Source organism: Ochotona princeps, chromosome 22 (genome assembly GCF_030435755.1).
Source record: "Ochotona princeps isolate mOchPri1 chromosome 22, mOchPri1.hap1, whole genome shotgun sequence".
NCBI classification, from domain to species: Eukaryota; Metazoa; Chordata; class Mammalia; order Lagomorpha; family Ochotonidae; genus Ochotona; species Ochotona princeps.
This window is the reverse complement of record NC_080853.1, coordinates 18,731,064-18,749,168: the sequence shown is the minus strand read 5'-3', so window position 1 is coordinate 18,749,168 and position 18,105 is coordinate 18,731,064. Positions and strand designations below refer to the sequence as shown.

At 58.1% G+C, this 18,105-nt stretch overlaps 1 protein-coding gene across 1 annotated transcript; it reads left to right on the top strand.

The window, feature by feature from the left end:
- Positions 1-4,032: 4,032 nt before the first annotated feature.
- BPIFB3 (BPI fold containing family B member 3) lies at positions 4,033-16,197 on the top strand. Its single transcript, XM_012927242.3, has 15 exons — positions 4,033-4,151; positions 4,579-4,735; positions 6,001-6,105; positions 6,518-6,658; positions 7,581-7,644; positions 9,035-9,095; positions 9,827-9,918; positions 10,012-10,191; positions 11,445-11,498; positions 12,115-12,285; positions 13,003-13,070; positions 14,254-14,293; positions 14,819-14,882; positions 15,193-15,269; positions 15,976-16,197. Exons 1-15 carry the CDS (start codon positions 4,040-4,042, stop codon positions 16,003-16,005), a joined length of 1,416 nt encoding a protein of 471 aa, XP_012782696.3. The 5' UTR covers positions 4,033-4,039; the 3' UTR covers positions 16,006-16,197.
- The last annotated feature ends 1,908 nt before the right edge of the window (positions 16,198-18,105 follow it).

Below are 18,105 nucleotides of genomic sequence, written 5' to 3'. Positions count from 1 at the left end.
AGTTTCCCCATGTGCCAAATGGAAATGATAACAGTATTGCCTGCTGCAGGGTAATGGTGAGGACTGCACAAGCCAGGGCAGTACCTGGGGTGCTGTCAGTGCCCAGTGAATGCTGGTAACAGTGGGTTCCTGAGTGCCATGTGCTCGAGAGTGTGTAGGGGTGACTGTGTGTACAACAGCATGACTGGTCAGAACGTGACTGACCGTGATGGACAGCAGGGGCAGGAGTCAGCTGTGTCCACTGGTGTCAGCGTGGGCCTGTGCTGCGTGCTCACTCATGAGGTCCGTGTTCCTGCCGCACATTCCCGCGAGGACCAGCTCCTGGCACCTGCCATCTCTGACCCATCACCGCTCCTGGAGTTCACATTGGCGCTGTTCTTAAATTTGGCTCTTTGAATGTCCATGTAATTCAGTGAAAAATACACTTTCTAACTAAACCCAGAAGTCAGTGTCACCTGTGGGCATGTGAAAAACAGATCCATGAGGCTGAGAAAAAAAAAGCACCCCAGGGCCTCCCAGGCAGTGAGGGGGGCTCAGGCACTGTTGGGGTGCTGGCTGTGAGCCTGAGATCTGTGTGTCAGGATGTTCACCTGTCAGCAGGTCTCTGTGGTGGTGGGGTGGATGGCACAGTGGTCTGCGGGGGTCGTGGCAGTCTCTGGGTCACACATGTGTCCAAGGGGTGACCAGATCCCTCAGGGTGGAAGGCCAGTGCTCCCTGAGCCTGCAGAGCCCCTGGGAGGTGTGACCTGGCCTAGTTTGGCATAAGTCCGGGTGACAGGGCATGCCCTAGTCTCTCACAGCCAGCCCTAATCCCATCAGCTGTCGCCTCTCTGCCCCGGGGACAATGGCAGCCTTGAGTCTGGCCTGGTAGGAGCAGACGCCCAGGTAATCCAGGGGCGCCAGTGGTAGGACCGGGGTGTGCCAGGGACGCCCCTCTACTGCCTTGCCTGGCCCTGGAGGTTCACATTGTACACTCCCAGCCTCCTAGGGCCTTCTGTAGACCCAATGTGCAGAGGGGGAGAGCAAGAGCAGAGTTGTACAATCAGACGGTGGGATTCTTGCCCAGGGCCGACACCGTGGGAGCTACTCTAGGGATCGTCACACAGCAAAGGACCATGACAGCCTCAACCGCTAGGTGAACGGATGTTACAGATGCTAAGCGTCTGGGAAGCTCCTGCAGGACCCTTGTGTTCTGGGGTCAGGACAGTGGCTTGTGAACTGTGACCCTTGTGAACTGTGGCTTGGCGGGGACACCTCAAGTTCTACACGAGGTAGATGTCACCTCATGCCTGCAGCTCCCAGGCCAAGACTCTGGGAGTGGGAAGGGAACTCGGCCACAGATACAGTGACAGGTTCACAGGGCAGAAATCCTGCAGGGGAAGGGGGAGTGCAGCTGAGGCCCAGCAGGGATGCTTCTTGGAGGGGCTGCTTCTCTGATGCTCACAGAAGACCTGTGAGCAAAAGCCCAAGTCCTGGAGACCAGTAGGGTGGTGTAATACGCTCATTTTCTGCCTGCAGCACCGGCAACCCATAGTGCATCTGTTCAAATCCCGGCTGCTCCACTTCTGATCCAGCTCCCTGCTTATGGCCTGGGAAAGCAGCAGAGAATGGTCCAAGTCCTTGGGCTCCTGCACCTATGTGAGAGACCTGGAAGAAGCTCCTGGCTCCCAGCTTTGAATCAACTCAGCTCTAGTCATTGTAGCCACCTGGGGGTGAACCAGTGGATGGAAGGTCTTTCTGTCTCTACCTCTCTGTCTATAAAATCTGCCTTTTAAATAAAAATAAACAAATCTTAAAGAAAAAAAAGTTCAATGGGCCCGGCGGCGTGGCCTAGCAACTAAAGTCCTCGCCTTGAACCACCCGGGATCCCATATGGGCGCCGGTTCTAATCCTGGCAGCTCCACTTCCCATCCAGCTCCCTGCTTGTGGCCTGGGAAAGCAGTCGAGGATGGCCCAAAGCTTTGGGACCCTGCACCCAAAATGGGAGACCCGGAAGAGGTTCCTGGTTCCCGGCTTCGGATCGGCGCGCACCGGCCGTTGCGGCTCACTTGGGGAGTGAATCATCGGAAGAAGATCTTCCTCTCTGTCTCTCTTCGTCTCTCTGTATATCTGACTTTGTAATAAAAACAAATAAATCTTAAAAAAAAAATTAAAAAAAAAAGAAAAAAAAGTTCAAGTCCTAAATCTGTCCTGGGCCCAGGACCCCCAGGGGTTTCCCCAGCTAGACCCCTCCCTCTGCTACCCCATCCAGGCCTCCCGGCCCCTGGCCCCAACCATGCGTCCCTCTTCATGCTCCAAAGTCCCTTGCTGGCTTTGCTTTCGTTGCCAGCTTCTGATGTGCTGCTGTCTGGGTTTGTGCCCTTCAGAGCTGTGCCATTCGCTGCCACAGCCAGCAGCCTGGTGGGGTGACTGCTTGAGGTGTGGCCAGTGACTTTCGCAAATGTTCTAACAGAAAAGGAAAGTGTGGCAAGCGCTTCAGGCAGATTACAAGGCAGGTAAGAGCAGTCTGATTCTGCTAGACTCCATCGGTGACACGGTTAAGATCAATCCCACCTGTTTCTCGCCACCTTTTGTCAATCATGCCTTCTGGGGCAAGGCATGGTTACACTCCTCTCTTTGTGGCTTATCCCCAGCATTTGGTAGACAGCAGGCGCCCCACTAATGCCTGCTGTAGAATGAGAAAAATGAATAAACTACCCATCCCCCACACTGCCGCTGGACTTGGGAGGTGGGGGTGGAGTCGGCCCCTCCCCCACAGGCCCTGAGCTCTTTCCCTGCCAGGCCTGGGGAGGGGGTTGGCAGGTGGTGGGAAGACCGGACAACCTTCAGCCTCTTCTTTGGCAACCAGGACCATGGTGGGAGTGGGGAGAGAGGTACCACTGAGGAGCTGGAGGGAGGAGGGCAGAGCTCTTCACCTGTCCCCAACTCTGGAGGAAGGGGCCATCTCATGCCTGCCCCTGGCACTGACCCCAGCCCCCTCACTCTCCCTCCAGAAGGAAGGCTTAGCCTAGGCCCTCTGGGAAAACCACAACTTGCCTCTGACATGACATCTTGACGGTTTTCTGGCTGCTGGGCCCCTCTTTGTGTCCCCACAACTGTTCTGGGCATATAAGGGCCACTCCCGGAGTTAGGGTGGGTGGAGGAGGTGACGGGGAGTCCAGGAACCCCCACCTGCCCTTGGTGCAACAGCAGGAGCAAGCAGGTAAGGCAGCTGGAGGCAGTCCCGTCTTACCCTGAGCCCCTGCTGCTGACCCGTCCACCTTCCCTCGGCCCATTTGAACAACGGGAACAAAAAGAACTCCCACTGGGAGTGAGAACAAACCATCTTCCAGAGCTGGGCCTGGTGGAATGCAAAGGCTGGAGGGCGGGTGCAAGGTCATGGCAGCAGCGGGGTTGGGGGGAGCGAGCTCCAGGGTGATTACTTTCCCTTAGCCATGCACTGGGACTCGTCTCTCACCCCTGCGTGGAAGTTGCAGGGTGCTGCACTGCGGGGAGGCCTGGGAAATGAGTGCCAATGCACTTGGGGCCACTGCTGGCTCCTTGTGCAAGGACGGATGGCTGGTGCCTACCCTGGGCAGATAGTACTTTTACTGGGGCAAGGGTGGCCGAGAGAAGTGCTGCTGGCCTTCCAGTACATGGACCCTGCCCTGTGGGAGTCTACCGAGGTGGGTCGGGTGGCTGGCAAAGGCACACACATCCTGCTGTCCCTGAAGGTGGCTGTCCCTGCTGCTGTCACCCTAGACACTGGGCCAGGCCCACAGAGGCTGCATGGATGGGCTCTGTGGCCTTGGTCAAGTCCCCTCCACTTTTCAGGCCTCAGTTTTTCTATCTGTGAAGTGGGGTTTGACACAGGAGGGGCTTGGAGAGTGCCCCAGAAGTGGAGCCGCACAGTGCATGTGTAGCCACCGCTTGTCCCCAGACGGAGTAACCTGGACTTGCATTGTGCCCAGTAGGTGATGGACAACAAGGAGGGGAGAGGCTTGGGAGTGCAGGGGGTCTCAGAGTCCCTGTTTCTGCCCTTCTAGGTGTGCAGCCAGCAATGGTGGGTGTGGGGGCCCTGCTCCTGCTCTGGGGCTTGGCAACTCCGTGCTGGGGACTGCTCGAGACAGTGGGTACACTCGCACGGCTGGATAAAGATGAACTTGGAAAAGGTGAGCCCGCAGCAGGCGGTGTGTCAGGGTGTGGGTGGTGGATGGGGGCCGAATCATGGACCCTACCAGTTGGCTGGGCGGATCTGCTCTGAGGGACAGAGAAGAGCTGTGACCATCCCGGGTCTCTCTTGGGTACTGGCATGGCAGGGGTGGTCTGGGGGCTGGCTGATCTGGGGGTGGCAAGTAGCTCCAGCACAGATTCCAGGTGGGGGGTGACAGGATTCCCTGCCCCCCACCCCATGCTAGGCAGTGAGCCAGCATAGCCACTGGACTTGCCACAGGAGCAGGGGACAGAGCACTGCAGGAATGTGGCCATGGGGTCCATTCTATCATGGGAAAGGAGCAGCTTGCCGGGTCCTGGGTGGATGGGGGTGGGAGTGGAGGTTTGTAGTACCCTCCTCCACTTCCTATCTTTGCCCCCGTGTAGCCATCCAGAACTCGCTGGTTGGGGGGCCCATTCTGCAGAATGTGCTGGGCACCGTCACGTCCGTGAATCAGGGCCTGCTGGGCTCTGGAGGGCTGCTTGGAGGAGGCGGGCTCCTGAGCTACGGAGGGGTTTTTGGAGTTGTGGAGGAACTTTCTGGGTGAGTCTCTGTAAAGCTGGACATGCTGGCTGCCTGTCCGGTAACCACCAGGCTGTGAGTATGAGTGTGAGTGTGAGAGTGTGTGTGTGTGTCCTGGTCTGGTCTGCATACTGCTGTGGCTGAGGGCTGTGGCCCTGGGTCCATCCCGCTCACTCCCAGGGGACCTGAGACCAAATTGTTCAGGCTTTCTGGGCTGACCCAGGGATCTGCACTGTCCCCTCCTCCTGCCTAGCCCTCCAGTCCCCTGCCCTGTCCCCCAGCTTAGCCGGGAGGGCTGTGTGTTCCCTGTCTGCCCCAAGGGGACACTCAGCACGAATGAGATCTCTTGCATCAGAGCTGATCTTTATAACCAGCAGTCATCCACCCAGGGTGTTCTGTTTTTGGCATTATGCTAAGTCTTGTAACTGAACGACTTCACTGAACCCAAAGGAAGGGCTGGAATTAGCCCATTTAAGTGATGAGACTGAGGCTCTGGGGTGGTGAGCACGATATCTGTAAGTTTTATCACAGGCCACACCTCCCAGTCCCAGCTGGTAAAAACCTGTCCATTCCTGTGGGGAGTCCAGAAAAGCCTATTAGAGACCCCAGAGAAGGCGGAAGCCCAGGAGCTAGGGGCTGGGGAAAGGCTGTTGGGCAGGATATGGGTGCTGAGAGCAGAAGGGGCAAGAGGGGCCCCCTCCCCAAAGAACACCTGGCATCTGGAGAGGGCCCATTAAGGCCACTGTGCCTCCGAGCTCACCCATGTCACCAGAACTGCTACTCCACATGCATGGATAGTGGGGCACAGAGTGGCAGTACCACCTGCCCAGGTACTCTGTGGGCAGAGCTGTGGCTCTGACCGGTGGCACAGGGACGATTAATAGCTCCCCAAGGGGTTGTTCCCCAACAGACAGAACCTCCTGGACAAAAGCCCAGGGCACAAAGAAGTTGTGAATGGCAAGGAGCTGTGTCTGAGCAACCCTGGGGGGCAGAGGGGACAATGCCAAGGTCAGAACCCGGGGCTGAGACTGTGGGGGGGTGGGGAATATGGGGAGAAAACACAGGGTTTGTCCACTTGTCTCACTGTCTCACTCTTGGCAACATCTGTAGGACACGTGGGCTAAGGCGAGGGCTCTGAGGTCCAGGGGCTGAAGTAGCTGGCCCGAAGGCTTGTGTCTGGTTCCAGGGTTGCAGTGGGCTGGGGTCTATACCCAGGACAGCCCAGGAATGGCCCAGGCACTAAGGGACGTGTGGGGTGACTGCTCTTCTCCACACTTGCGACCCAGGCTGAAGATTGAGGAGCTCACGCTGCCCAAGGTGTCACTGAAGCTGCTGCCAGGGTTTGGGGTGCAGCTGACCCTGCACACCAAGGTGGGCCTGCACGGCTCCGGGTGAGTGCTCCAGGGAAGCAGCCGGCCACCTGCTCCCCACCTCCTGCTCTCCTGCTTCTTCTCCTTCCCCTCTTCCACAGGGGACTCCGCATCCCACTTGTTTCCCTATGGGTCCCACCCCACAACCCCTCCCGGGGACACCAGGGGCTTCCCTCTTCCTGGGACTTTTACCTCATTGGCTGGGTTACCCCAGAGGGGATGGAGTGAGAGGAGAAGGGAGAGGGTGCAGGGACATGTCACAGGGGCAGGGAGGCAGAGTGTGAGAAGAGGACATGGGGACCAGGCCACTCACACCACCATCTGGTGGGTGCTTCCAGAGGGCCAGTAGGGACTTGGGGAGGGAGTGGCCAGTAGAACATGGTGGGTGGGGCCTGGTTGCTTAGCCACGCCCCCAGCATCTGTGGTCTTGCAGCGTCCTGGGTGGCCTCCTTCAGCTGGCCGCGGAGGTGAACGTGTCCTCGCGGGTGGCACTGGGCATGAGTCCACGTGGGACGCCCACACTGGTGCTGAAGCGGTGCAGCACGCTCCTGGGCCACATCAGCTTGCTCTCAGGGTGGGTACTCAACCCTACCGCTGTCCTGCTGGCAGCACCTCCGGGACCTGCATCTGCTCCTGACCTGCTGGGTGGTCCCAGGATCCTGCCCAGGGGCTGATGGATGAGGCAGAGGGCAGGGCACAGTGGCCTTTTTACACTTGTGCAGGGGCATCAGCCCATACAGAGGGTCCTGCCTGAGGCCACACAGCTGACTGAGGCAGCCTGGGTGCGGCCATCTCTGATCAGGTCCGAGGCTTCTCTTAGCCCTCGCACCTGCCTCTGTGCCTTGTACCTGGGACTACCCTGTCCATCTCCAATGTCGTAGCCCTGGCCCCAGCTCTGAAGCTGGCTCTGGGCAGTGACAGTCATCAGTTAGCTCCCAGCACACAAGCGTGAGCCAAGATGCACCTGCCCCTAGGATGACGTTAATAGGGGATGCAGACTCTCTCCTGCTCCTCTGGGCTGCATGGGGCCTGGCAGGGGGCCGAGGCAGGATGTGCTGGTGTCCTGTGGCGAGAGCTCCGTGGGTGCCATTGCTCTCCTATATCCACAGCAAACATGGACACACACTCTTCATCCTTGGCCCTCCCCTCTCCCATCCCTCCATTCATCCGTTCATCCATCTGTCCATCCATTCCTTCAACGAATGCTTGCTGACTCCTTATTCTGAGCCACATGCTGTTCTATTCCCGAATGTCCCTTGTCTACCAGAGTAAGGGGAGACAGCACAGCTTGCTTGCCTGGTATGCACATCTCCCTGCCCCCCCAGGCCTGGCCTGCACAGACATGGAGGCTAGAGCTGGCCCCTTTCCCCCGTGAGGAAGCAGAGAGGGATTGAAACCCAGATCTCCAGGACCCCCAGTGCCTCTCAGCAGCCCTGTCACCCAGGCGCCCGCTGGGCAACAGGACAACCACACCCTACGCGCTTTCCTCTGCCCAGGCTGCTGCCCGCACCACTCCTTGGGGTCGTGGAGCAGACGCTGTTCAAAGTGCTGCCAGGAGTGGTGAGTGGAGTGGGGCCCTGGACTAGGCTGTGTCCCTCCCCTCTGGCTGGGCCTTGCCCCGGTGCCAGGTAGGATTAGGCTGCCATTCCCTTCCTGCCCTCAGGTAATCCCATCCTGGCTGCCTGTGAGTCTAGGGACAGGCCGGTGCCCTCCTCCCCAGCCCTCACTCAGGAACTGCCAGCTGAGCCCTGTACTGGGTGGTTACAGCTGGAACCATGTAGACACTCTTGTATCACAGTGCCCACACTTCAGCCCATCCCAGACACATGACTCTGCCCACCCAAGCTGGTCTGGCTACCATCAGAGGAGCAAGCCATGCTGGCCCCAGCCCCACTTTGTCAAAGTCCTGTAGATGGCACCCAGACCTGTGGACCCCAAGAACTGGCTGCCTGTCCCCCAGACAGTTGGCAGGGGCCTGGGGTTGGCAAAGGTGCCCTGGGCTTAAAGACGCCAGCATACAAGTTTAGCAGAAGAGGGATGTCCCCACCTCCCCATGGCTGTTTGAGTGTGTATGTGCACATGTGTGGTGTTTGTACATCCAAATCCTGGCCTCAGGGGTCTCTAGGGCACATGTGTGATACCAAGAGGTTTTGAAAGAAGAGTTCATTGCCAACAGCCAGAGAGTGGAGACTTTGCAAAAGGTTCTGGATTTCCCAGGAGCCTTGGTGCCTCCTTCCTGCAAATGCCCAGAGCTGTGGACAAGTGGGGGTCCCCCTGCTCCCCCACAGCCCCCCTGGTGTCCTCTTCCCATCTTTGTGACTTGTCAAATCCCGAAAGTTCTGGGGTCTGGGGTCCCTAGCATAAGTGCAGCAGCCTTCCCTGGCTCCCTGTAAATTGCCACAACCTTGGACTTGGTCCTTTTTTCTCTGGGCCCCACTGATGGTTGGAAGGCTGGACTGGGCCAGGAGACCCAGATTCTGTCATCCCAGACCTAGGATCTGTAAAGGGGGACCCCTTGCTGTGTGCCTACTGTCACAGCACAGGACCTCAGTAAGCACATGGAGGGGTGCAAAGTGAGCACCCCAAGTTCAGGCCTGATGCTGGGTGGAGGGGATGAGGGTCTTGATGGCCCTTGGGACCCCTCTGAGACAGCCTGTGTCACCTTTGCCCCTTGGGAAGGCCTTGTCCCCATGATCCCTCTGGCCTCTGAAGTGCGACTCCTTGGTCCCTCACCCTGTTTTATGGTTTTCTAGTGGGGCTCTCTTGAGAAGGGGAGGGTCTCCAGGCTTCCCACTGCCCCTCATTTTGTTTATACCCCACCTGTCCCTAGAGGCACATTTAAAGCCACAGATTACACCACCATCCAGCCCTGTCCACCACCACCATTCCCCTGGGCTGGGGAGGGGAGTTGGCCCTTGCTGTCCCTTGACCCCATCTCCTCTCTCGGCAGCTGTGCCCCGTGGTGGACAGTGTGCTGGCTGTAGTGAATGAGCTCCTGGGCTCTGTACTGAGTAAGTGGGGGGGGTCCCACCTCTTCTTCTTGCCCTTCTACCATGCCACCAGGGTCCCGGGTGTGAGGTGTGGCGGCCTAGGGGATGAAGGGCAGCAGGAAAGGGTAGGATTCTGGGGCCTTCTGCCTCCTGCCCACACTGAGCCAGCAGTAGGTGGGGGAAGCCAGGATGACCAAGGTCTGGGAATTCAAAGATGGATGTTTGATTCTCTGTGGCCTGTGGCCACAGGTACACATTCTCGGAGCACCTGTGCTGTCCATGGTGCTGTCACAAACAGAAGTGGGGCATGGAGGCATTTCCCTTTTTTTCCACAAGCCCAAGGCTCAGAGATCTGAACAGGCAGACCAGGACCCCATAGTCACACAGATTCCAGTGTCTGCACCCATGGGAGTGTGGGGGCCTTTGTGTCTGCAACAGGGAACTGTGTAAAGGCCTAACTAGGAGAGGGAGTGAGGGAGAGTGCTGGAGAGTCAGCTAGTTCCAGGCAAGAATTCTTCCTGTGTGGTCTCAGGGTGGCAGTCCTGGAAGGCAGGAGTCTGGTCCCCCCACTCTGGCTGTGAAGCCCGTGTCTGGGCCTCAGTCTCCCCTCCCTGTAAAATGGGAACAACAGCGGCATCCGAGTGACTCCTCACCAGGATGCCAGAATATGCATCAGCAGGTGCTTAGCAGTGGAGGAGGGGTCCCTGGAAATGGGATCACCGGGCCTCCCTGTCCCTCTCTCTTGCACATAGGCCTGGTGCCTCTTGGGGCACTGGGGTCAGTGGAATTCACGCTGGCTACGTTGCCCCTCATCTCTAACCAATACATTGAGCTGGACATCAACGTGAGTGGAGGAGTCCACGGGTGGGGGTTGGGGGGAGGCCAGGCCGGGGAGCACCTGAGACCCCATCTCACACACCCTCTCCTGCCCCTGCAGCCCATTGTGAAGAGCGTGGCTGGTGACATCATCGACTTCCCCAAGCCCCGCCTCCCGATCAAGGTACCCCCCAAGGATGACCACACCTCCCAGGTGACCGTGCCCCTGTACCTCTTCAGCACCGTGTTTGGGCTCCTGCAGAGCCACGGTGTCCTGGACATAGACATCACTACAGAGCTGGTGAGTGGAGTGTTGGAGGGCAGGGGGAGGAGGATTGGGGGTCCCTGCCTCCCCAAGGCAGTGCTGACACTGACCATGGCAGTTCCTGCTGGTTAGCCTTGCCGGGGGTGACTGGTTTGGCGTTGTGGACACCTGTGCTGGGTGCTGGATGGCTCTCCACGTGGTTAAACTTGAACGGGACCCTGGAGTCCTTCCCAGAACTGGCTCATGAAGCCTTCTGGGTTTAAGCCCAATCTTCTACTAAAGTGTGGACAGCTAACATTTCTACTGCTGCCTGTACAGCAGGTTTGGGTTGGAGAGTGGGCAGCTAGGGTTGGACCAAAGGTCGCTTGCACGTTTGTTCTGAAGTCTCTGGGGGCCTCCCCGCATCCATCCTGGCTCAGAAGCTGTTGCAAGGTCAGGGAGCTCTGAGCTACCCAGGCTCCTGCTCCTGCTGCTTCAGGCTCATTTGCTGCGGGTGGAGTCTGGAGGCCTCTGAGAACTCATTAAGTGGGGGGCCTTGAGGGCCGAGGCAGGTGTCTCCCAGATGGAGTGAGAGGCAGTTTTAGCCTGGGGGGGCTGTGGGGTGTGCATGGGAATGTTGTGGCGAGGAGGGGCCCTTGGTGGCTGTGGCTTGAAGCTGCCTGCCTCTGGGTGTGTGCTAGCCGAGCATCAGGTCTCCCTAGTGTTGACGCTGTCTGAACAGTGCATGCACAGGGCATCTCGGGCTCCAGGGTGCTGGGAGGCTGGGCCAGCAGCAATGCATAGTCTGGTGGCCTTGAAGGCAGCCTCTGTCCCTTCTCAAGCAGCTTGCCCTCCCAGACCCCCAAAGGCAGAGAGCACAGCCCAGTATGATGAGGTGCTCCCACCACCCACTACGCATGCGACTTCCCCATGTGCAAATTCCACACCATTGCCAGGAAACACTCTGGGTTAGCTCTTCCGGTCTTCAGTTGGTGATCCTGGCCACAGTGGTGGAGAGGTTCTGAAATGAGCCTTGGGTTCCAGTCCCGGTGCCACCACTGACCAACCACACGGCTCTGGGCAGCAGCTGTGCAAGGCTCATCTGTCAAATGGGCAAAGTGGTGCCAGGTCTTTAGACACACCTGGTCTGCCATAAGGGCTCTATAGCAGCAGGCTAGCAGAGCCAACGTTGGTGGGCATCACGCAGCGTGTATGTGTGTGAGTGGCAGAGTGAGAGCGCAGGTAGACCGAGCTGCTGTGTGTGCTGACTGTTCAACTAACTCTTCTCTCTCATTTGGCCTTGGGTCCAGGTGCCAAGCCATGTCCCAATGACAACCTTAGACCTGGTGGCTTTGGTCCCTGAGGTGAGTGGCCCCTATCACGGATTTGATCTTTCCCGATGTGCCTGAATTGACAACAGGATCTCTCACTGACGCTCTTTGGGGAAACTGCAATGAAAAGTTGAGTCCAGATTAACACTCAAGTGTGCATGGTTGATACTTGATCCTTTTCCTGTGACAGATTTTGCTCAGAAAGGAGAGGTCTGGGGGCTGACTGCCCCAGAATCCAACTGGGCATTAGTCCCATGGCTGCTGCCTCCTTGGCAGGTGAAGGTCAGGGCGTTCTTTCCAGGTCACCGGGTTCCCTCCCTCCAACGGTCTCAACCTATGGCTCCAGCGGCAACATTGAGGGCACTGGCTTTGAACAGAAAAGAAAAGGGGGCAAGATTTAGGGGATATGACTGCTGAGCCTCAGGCCCAGCCTCAGCCTCCCTGGCCATCCCACTGGGGCTGCACCTGCTGCTTTCAAGCCACAAGAACCTGAATTCATACTAAAGTTGAAATGATTCTTATGAGGTCATTTCAACTAGCACGCTGCTTGGTGCTCAAGGAGCATTTGTTGACCACATCACTGATCAGTTCTGACAACGGAGCAGCTAAGCTGCCCTCCTGTCCCCCACCCTGTCCTATCTCTCTCCAGGCCCTGGGGAAGTGGCCCCCAGATCAACACCTTCTGCTGTCACTGCGGGTGAAGGAGCTACCCACAGTCACACTCCAGAAAAAGAAAGCCACCATCACTATTCCAGCCAACATTCGTGTGCTGGCCTCTGCCCCTCCAGGGACCCCGGAAGCCCTCTTCGAACTGAACACGGTAAGTGTCGAGGGTGGGCAGAGCTTCTGGGGTGTCTCCTCCTGATATGGGGGCAGGAAGCTCCTCCCCCTACCAATCCTGAGCATCCCAGCACAGGAAGCTGACCCTGCCTGCCCATTCCTGGGTCACCTGACCAGACTGCTGCCTGTCCCCGGGAGCGTGCATGCCCAGTCCATGGCCATGCACTTGGTCTCACTAGGACCTCAGGACCCGCCCCAGTCTGCCTGGCCTCTCTGCCCCCCAGCTCCCTTCATACCCCACCAGCCTATTGTGCTCTACCCTAGCTGCACAAGTTGCCCCCCGCAATCTGGGCTAAGCACCTGAGCCTGGCATTCAGTGCCCTCCTGTTTTGTCTTTTGACTTTCCTCCTCCCTGCTGCCTACGTCACAGACCCTTCAACATCCCAGGTCCCTGCTCGTTGGCTTTGTCCATGCGGGCGTTGTCCACCTTCCATCCTTCTGTCATCTTGTAGAATTCAGCTGGGGTATCACCTCCTTGGGGGATGTGGTCTGTCGCCCCCTGCTGGCAGGGTAAGGCTTCTCTCAGCTCGATAGCCCCAGACAGCCGCAATCTTCGTTCTCTGGTTCCCAGAAACCAGACCCTCCAAGGCATCTGTGCAAGGTCCAGTCCCAGGGAGGAGGTGGCAGGGATCCCTCCATCAACTGGCAATGGGTACCTTCTGTTTCTAGGGTGACCTCTGCTTGCTTTTCCTCGCAGGTCATGACCATGAACGCCCAGCTGACTCCAGCAGCCAGCAAGCTGCACATCTCTCTGTCCCTGGAGCGGTAATGTAGGGCAGGGAACAGGACCTTGCTGCTGCCTTTAGGGGCCAGGGATGCACACGCGCCACCCTCGCTTCCCTGAGTGTCAGCCGAGTAGCCGCTGTCTCTGCAGCGTTTCTCTAAAGCACGGTTGTGGAGGGCTTGGTGTTAGCCCATTTTACAAAGGAAGCAGCTGAGGCTCCAAGAGGCAGCCTTCAGAGGGGGCTTCTCCCTCTGCCCTCCTTTCCTGCTCACAGCCTGCCTCAGGGGTGGGGGCAGCAGGGGTCAGCCATTGACCAGGGTGCAGTCACCAGCCCAGGAGGTCAGCCCTGGAGATAGGAGTCCTTGCATGGAGTCAGCCACTGCACTGCCCGTGTGCGTTTGCACTGTGACTTCCTGGATGGCCCATCCTGCAGGGACTAAGCATCCCACCACTGAATGTCCTTTTCAGTAGAGTTTGCACAACAACACCCTGGGCCCAGGCCCACACTGTGGGCTGTCCTGAGCCCAGGCCTCGATATCCCAGGCCCTGTGCTTGCTCCTGGGTGGAGCCTGGGCCCCTCTGCCCTTCTGCGGCTGGCAGGGGCTCTCATGGGGGTCTCTGGGACCTGCCTGCCTGGATCATAGGAGGCATCCAGTGCTCACCTGACTTCCCTCCAGTGCCGCCCCCTCCTTCCCCCTGCTGGTCCCTGCTTACTTCTGTCCCTGGTCTCTCCTGCCACCTGACTCCTGTGGGCTGCCTGGGAGTCGTTCATGCCTCAGCCCTTGGTCTCTCGCCTTGTACCTTCATTTGGATCAAGTGCGATCGGTTGATGGGATGCCATCTTTAGTGAGTGGCTGCTGTATGCCAGGCATCCTGTGTTCTATGCTCAGGCCAGAGGAAGGCTGTTGTTTGGAGAGGCCCTGGCACTTACCCAGGGCTGCAAGCTGGCACTCAGATTGAGGCCTCATGACTGTGACATCAGAGGTGGTACTCTCGGGGGTCCTGGAGGAAGGAGAGATCCCTCCAGATCCACTTTGCAGGTGGGAAAACCGAGTCTGTCAGCCGTGGCTGGTAGAGGCAGGGTTCAGCCCTTGGACCCACTTCCTGGTCCTGGTGAGCTGCGGCTGAGCAGGCCGGGTGCAGGGAGGGGTGTGGGAACCAAAGCAGCCATACTTGAGTGCTGTAGGGGAGCTGGACCCCTCAGCATTCCTCTTCCCTCTGCAGGCTAAGCGCCAAACTGGCTTCGCCTGCCCACATGTTTGATGTAAGTGCCTGAGGGTGAGCAGCTGCCCAGTGAGGGGTCTCCAGGCCTGGGCATGGGGCTAAGATGACCTCCTTCTGGATGCGGCCCCAATAAGCAGGGTGATGTGTATGTGTGTGTATATAGGTATGTGTATATGCATCTGTATGTATCTATCTCTGTGTGTATCTGTGTGTGTCCTTCTGTGTGTACATGCATGTGTGAGCACATGTGTGCATCTGTATCCTGAGGTTTTGGGGTCTCTTGGCAGTCTCAGGTTCTAGGACATTCTAAGGGTCACTAATCTGACAGTCCTCCCAACGTTCTACTGGAGTGGGGCCTGCCCTCCCCTCTAGGCCCCATAGGCCTTTCTAGGAAGGGAGGGGTACCTCTTCCAAGCTCATGGGGCTGCGGTGGGGCTGGTTCCCATCCCCGGACAGTGCATCCCACAGATCTTCAGACACAGGGGAGGCGGGGCAGCTGGGCCTCTGGATCCCCCCACCCTGGGAGCCGTCCCCCTGTGATCACACCCCCCGTGTTCCGTCCCAGGCGTCGCGTCTGCAGGAATGGCTCAGCACTCTGGTTCGTGTGGCATACGTGCCAAAGCTCAACGGTATGGTGACCCTGCTGTCTTGCTGGGTGCGGGGTGGGTCTGGACTCAGATAGAGCAGTTACCTCTTGTCATTGTTCTGGGAGGACCCTGAGGCCAGAGGGGGCACCCACACTGCCCGCACCTGTGTCAGCCCGAGAGCTGGTCTGCCCTCATCCTGCCTTAGCTCCTGCAGTGCGGGGGCGGGGGCGGAAGTGGGGGTGCGGAATGGTCTCACAGACCGCCCTAGGAGTCCCTAGGAAGGCAGGGATTCCCAGGGTCCCAGATAACAGCCCCCCCATATCTTTGCTTCCTCCCAACGTCCTCTTTGCAGTGGACCTGGATGTGGGCATTCCCCTGCCTAAGATCCTCAATGTCAACTTTGCCACTTCGGCTCTGGAGATCATTGAGGTGAGCTGACCCCAGGGCTGGGCTCCCAGGAGCCTTCGCATGGCTCTAGGGGGCAGGTAGGCGTTATGCCCTGTCTCCTTATCTGGCCCGGCTCCCTTTGCCTGTATTGCTCAGACAGTCATGGTGACTTCACTATACGTGGTACATCACCTGTGGGCGTGGGCTACCACTCTGTCCCTGCTTGGCTAAGGCGGGTGTTGCCCGTCACATCCTTGCTGCTCTCAGATCTGTCTGACTCATGGGACAGGCCTCAGATCCTCACCCCCACCTTGGTCACAGGGGCCCTGGTCCACCAGGAACACTCCCGGTCTTGCCCCAGCCCAGCCCTCTGCAGGTGCACCTGCCACATTGTGGCCTTTTTTCTTGCTGAGTGCCAGCTGGCCTTGCTGCCCCGTTCCAATGGCACAGCTCTGAGTCCTGGACCAGCTCAGGGCCGGGGTGGAGGTGGGATGGCATTGTGAGTCCTGCCCCCACGTCTCAGGGGAGCAGCAAGGATAAAGCAGGACTCATGCGTCCCATAGTGGCTGCCATTTCTTCCTTGTCCACCCATCGGTTCCTTAATTCCTGAGTACCCGCTGTGGTCGGGAGTGGCGCTGTGGTCCAGGTGGCAGTGAGGGAGAGAATGGGAATGGGCACAGGGCTGGTGGTGTGGTGGGGCCGTGGGCCCAACCCCTTGCACTCTGACTGGGAGCTGTTGTCCTTGTAGAATGCTGTGGTACTCACTGTGGCGTCCTAAGGCTGGCTGTCCCCACTCCCTTTTGACCACGTCTGGGTCCTGCCCACCCTGCCTGGGCTCCCCTCACAATCTCCAGTCCGTGTACACGCATTCCCTCTTCATCCCGATCTTCCGGTGCCCTTGGGCCCTGTAGCTGTGTCCTGGACCGGGCGGGGCATCTGGCTGCTGAGAGCTGGGCCCCAGAGCCGCATCCCAGCCTTCAATAAACACCTCCCAGATCTCTGAACCTCCTGACTGGTTTGTTCCTTAAAGTCCCAGATGGGCCTCCTCCTCCAGGATCACCCCACAAACAGCCCCGAGCCACTGTGGCTGTGAGCCCACACATAACCGGCTGAACTGAGCAGCTTCTGTGTCCTGCCCCAGTTCCCTGTACCTCCTCCATTTCTTTTGATCACTCTCTCTCTATGTCTTGGACACTTCTCAGAAGGGACATCTGAGCTGGACTTTGAAGGGTGAATAGGAGTTTGCCAGGTGGGAAAGGAACCAGTGCTCCTGGAGACCAGGATGAATGAGACTTGCTCTGCCCCAGGGAGGTACCCGCTGGCCACACAGCACAGGTGGATACACCCAGAACAACGCCATACCGGATGCTCCTGGTGCACATGGGGAAAATGTGGCCGGGCAGAGCCCTGATGGCCAAGGCCCACAGTGCAAAGTGGGAGGTCCTGTGTCTTGGTCCTGGATTCTGCCCTGCTGCTTGAGATGGGTCTCCTTGGTGAGACCCATGGGTGGGCCTGGGTGAAGAGATACCAGCACTCTGGTAACTGATCAGAGGATTGGGGGCCAGGGACCAGGCAGAGGAGAGCTGCATGTCATCTGAAGGTTTGTACTCCAGTAGGAATTGCCTGGTGACCATCTCCTCCCATCCATCCATCTCCCCACTCATCCATCCGTCCATTTATCCATCTGCCTGTCCATCTATCCTCCTTCCCTCCCTTGCTGCCTGCCTCTCTTTGTCCCATATACACACCGTGTATTATTGGTGCTTGCTACTGCCTCAGGCAGTTTGTAGAATATAACAATGTGACTTTTTATAGAAGAGCAGGAGAGTTTCTGTCTTGAGTTCACCCACTGCAGGTGCTGGAGACCAAGGTCAAACTCTTCAGGCAACGGTCTGGGTGTGGGCAAAAATCCAAACGAAGGTCGAGACCTGTGGGTGAAGGTCCACAGCTGGACAACAGTCCAAGGTCGCAGGACTGTGTGCTTTACGATATCTTGGGACAGTCATGTACTAATTTCTGTACTCAGGTCACACTGTGCTTCCTGGCACTGGCTGGTTAACATCAGTACGGGCCACAGCGATCAGCATTTGTGTCACATCAACTCCTATAATTTGACTCTCCAAGCAGTTCAATAAAAGATTAAGGCAGTGAGCCTTCTAGGTTGGTCTCCTTCCTCAGAGAAGGGGGCTTCCCTCTCGCCTCTTACTTTTGTGGTCTGTGTCTCTCATTTCTTATTTTTTCAAGTGCATGTCACCCGCTTTCCAACCCTGGTCATGCTGGCCGCGGTAGCTACTTGCCAGGTCCAGTGCTGGGGGCTCTGCTGGAAGGTCAAGTTTATTCCTTTCTCCCTGCATCTCCTGATCGTCACTAGCTCAGGGACTGGCTTGCACCATAGGGCGTGGTGGGTGTGGCCTGTGGAGCAATAACCAACAGCTGGACTTTGCACGGTTTCAGGCTAGCCCTGTGGTCTCTGGCAAAGCCCCACATCACCCTTTCACCCAGGCCTGGTCTCTCCATCAGCTATCTGAGCATGAAGTGCAGCAGAGCCGGAGGGCCAATCCAGGATTCGGGCTGGGGACTCGTCCTTCTGCAGCACCCAGTTCCCAGAGCTCTTGTTGGGGCTGAGTAGGCCACGTCCTTGCCAGGCCTTCATCCCTTGTGCCCCTCCACTGTGGCCCAGAACATGCTCCCTGGCCTCCTGCCCTCCTCCCTTCTAGCCTGTTTTGGATCACCTGCCCATCCTGCCACTACCAGCCCTTCCATGCTAACTTTCCCAGTGGGAGTTCCCACAGAAACTCCCCCAAGTCCCCAGGTCTGGGGTTCAAGGCTCCCTGCAGAGACACAGGCTGGTGTATGTGCGGGGGATGGGGGACTGTCT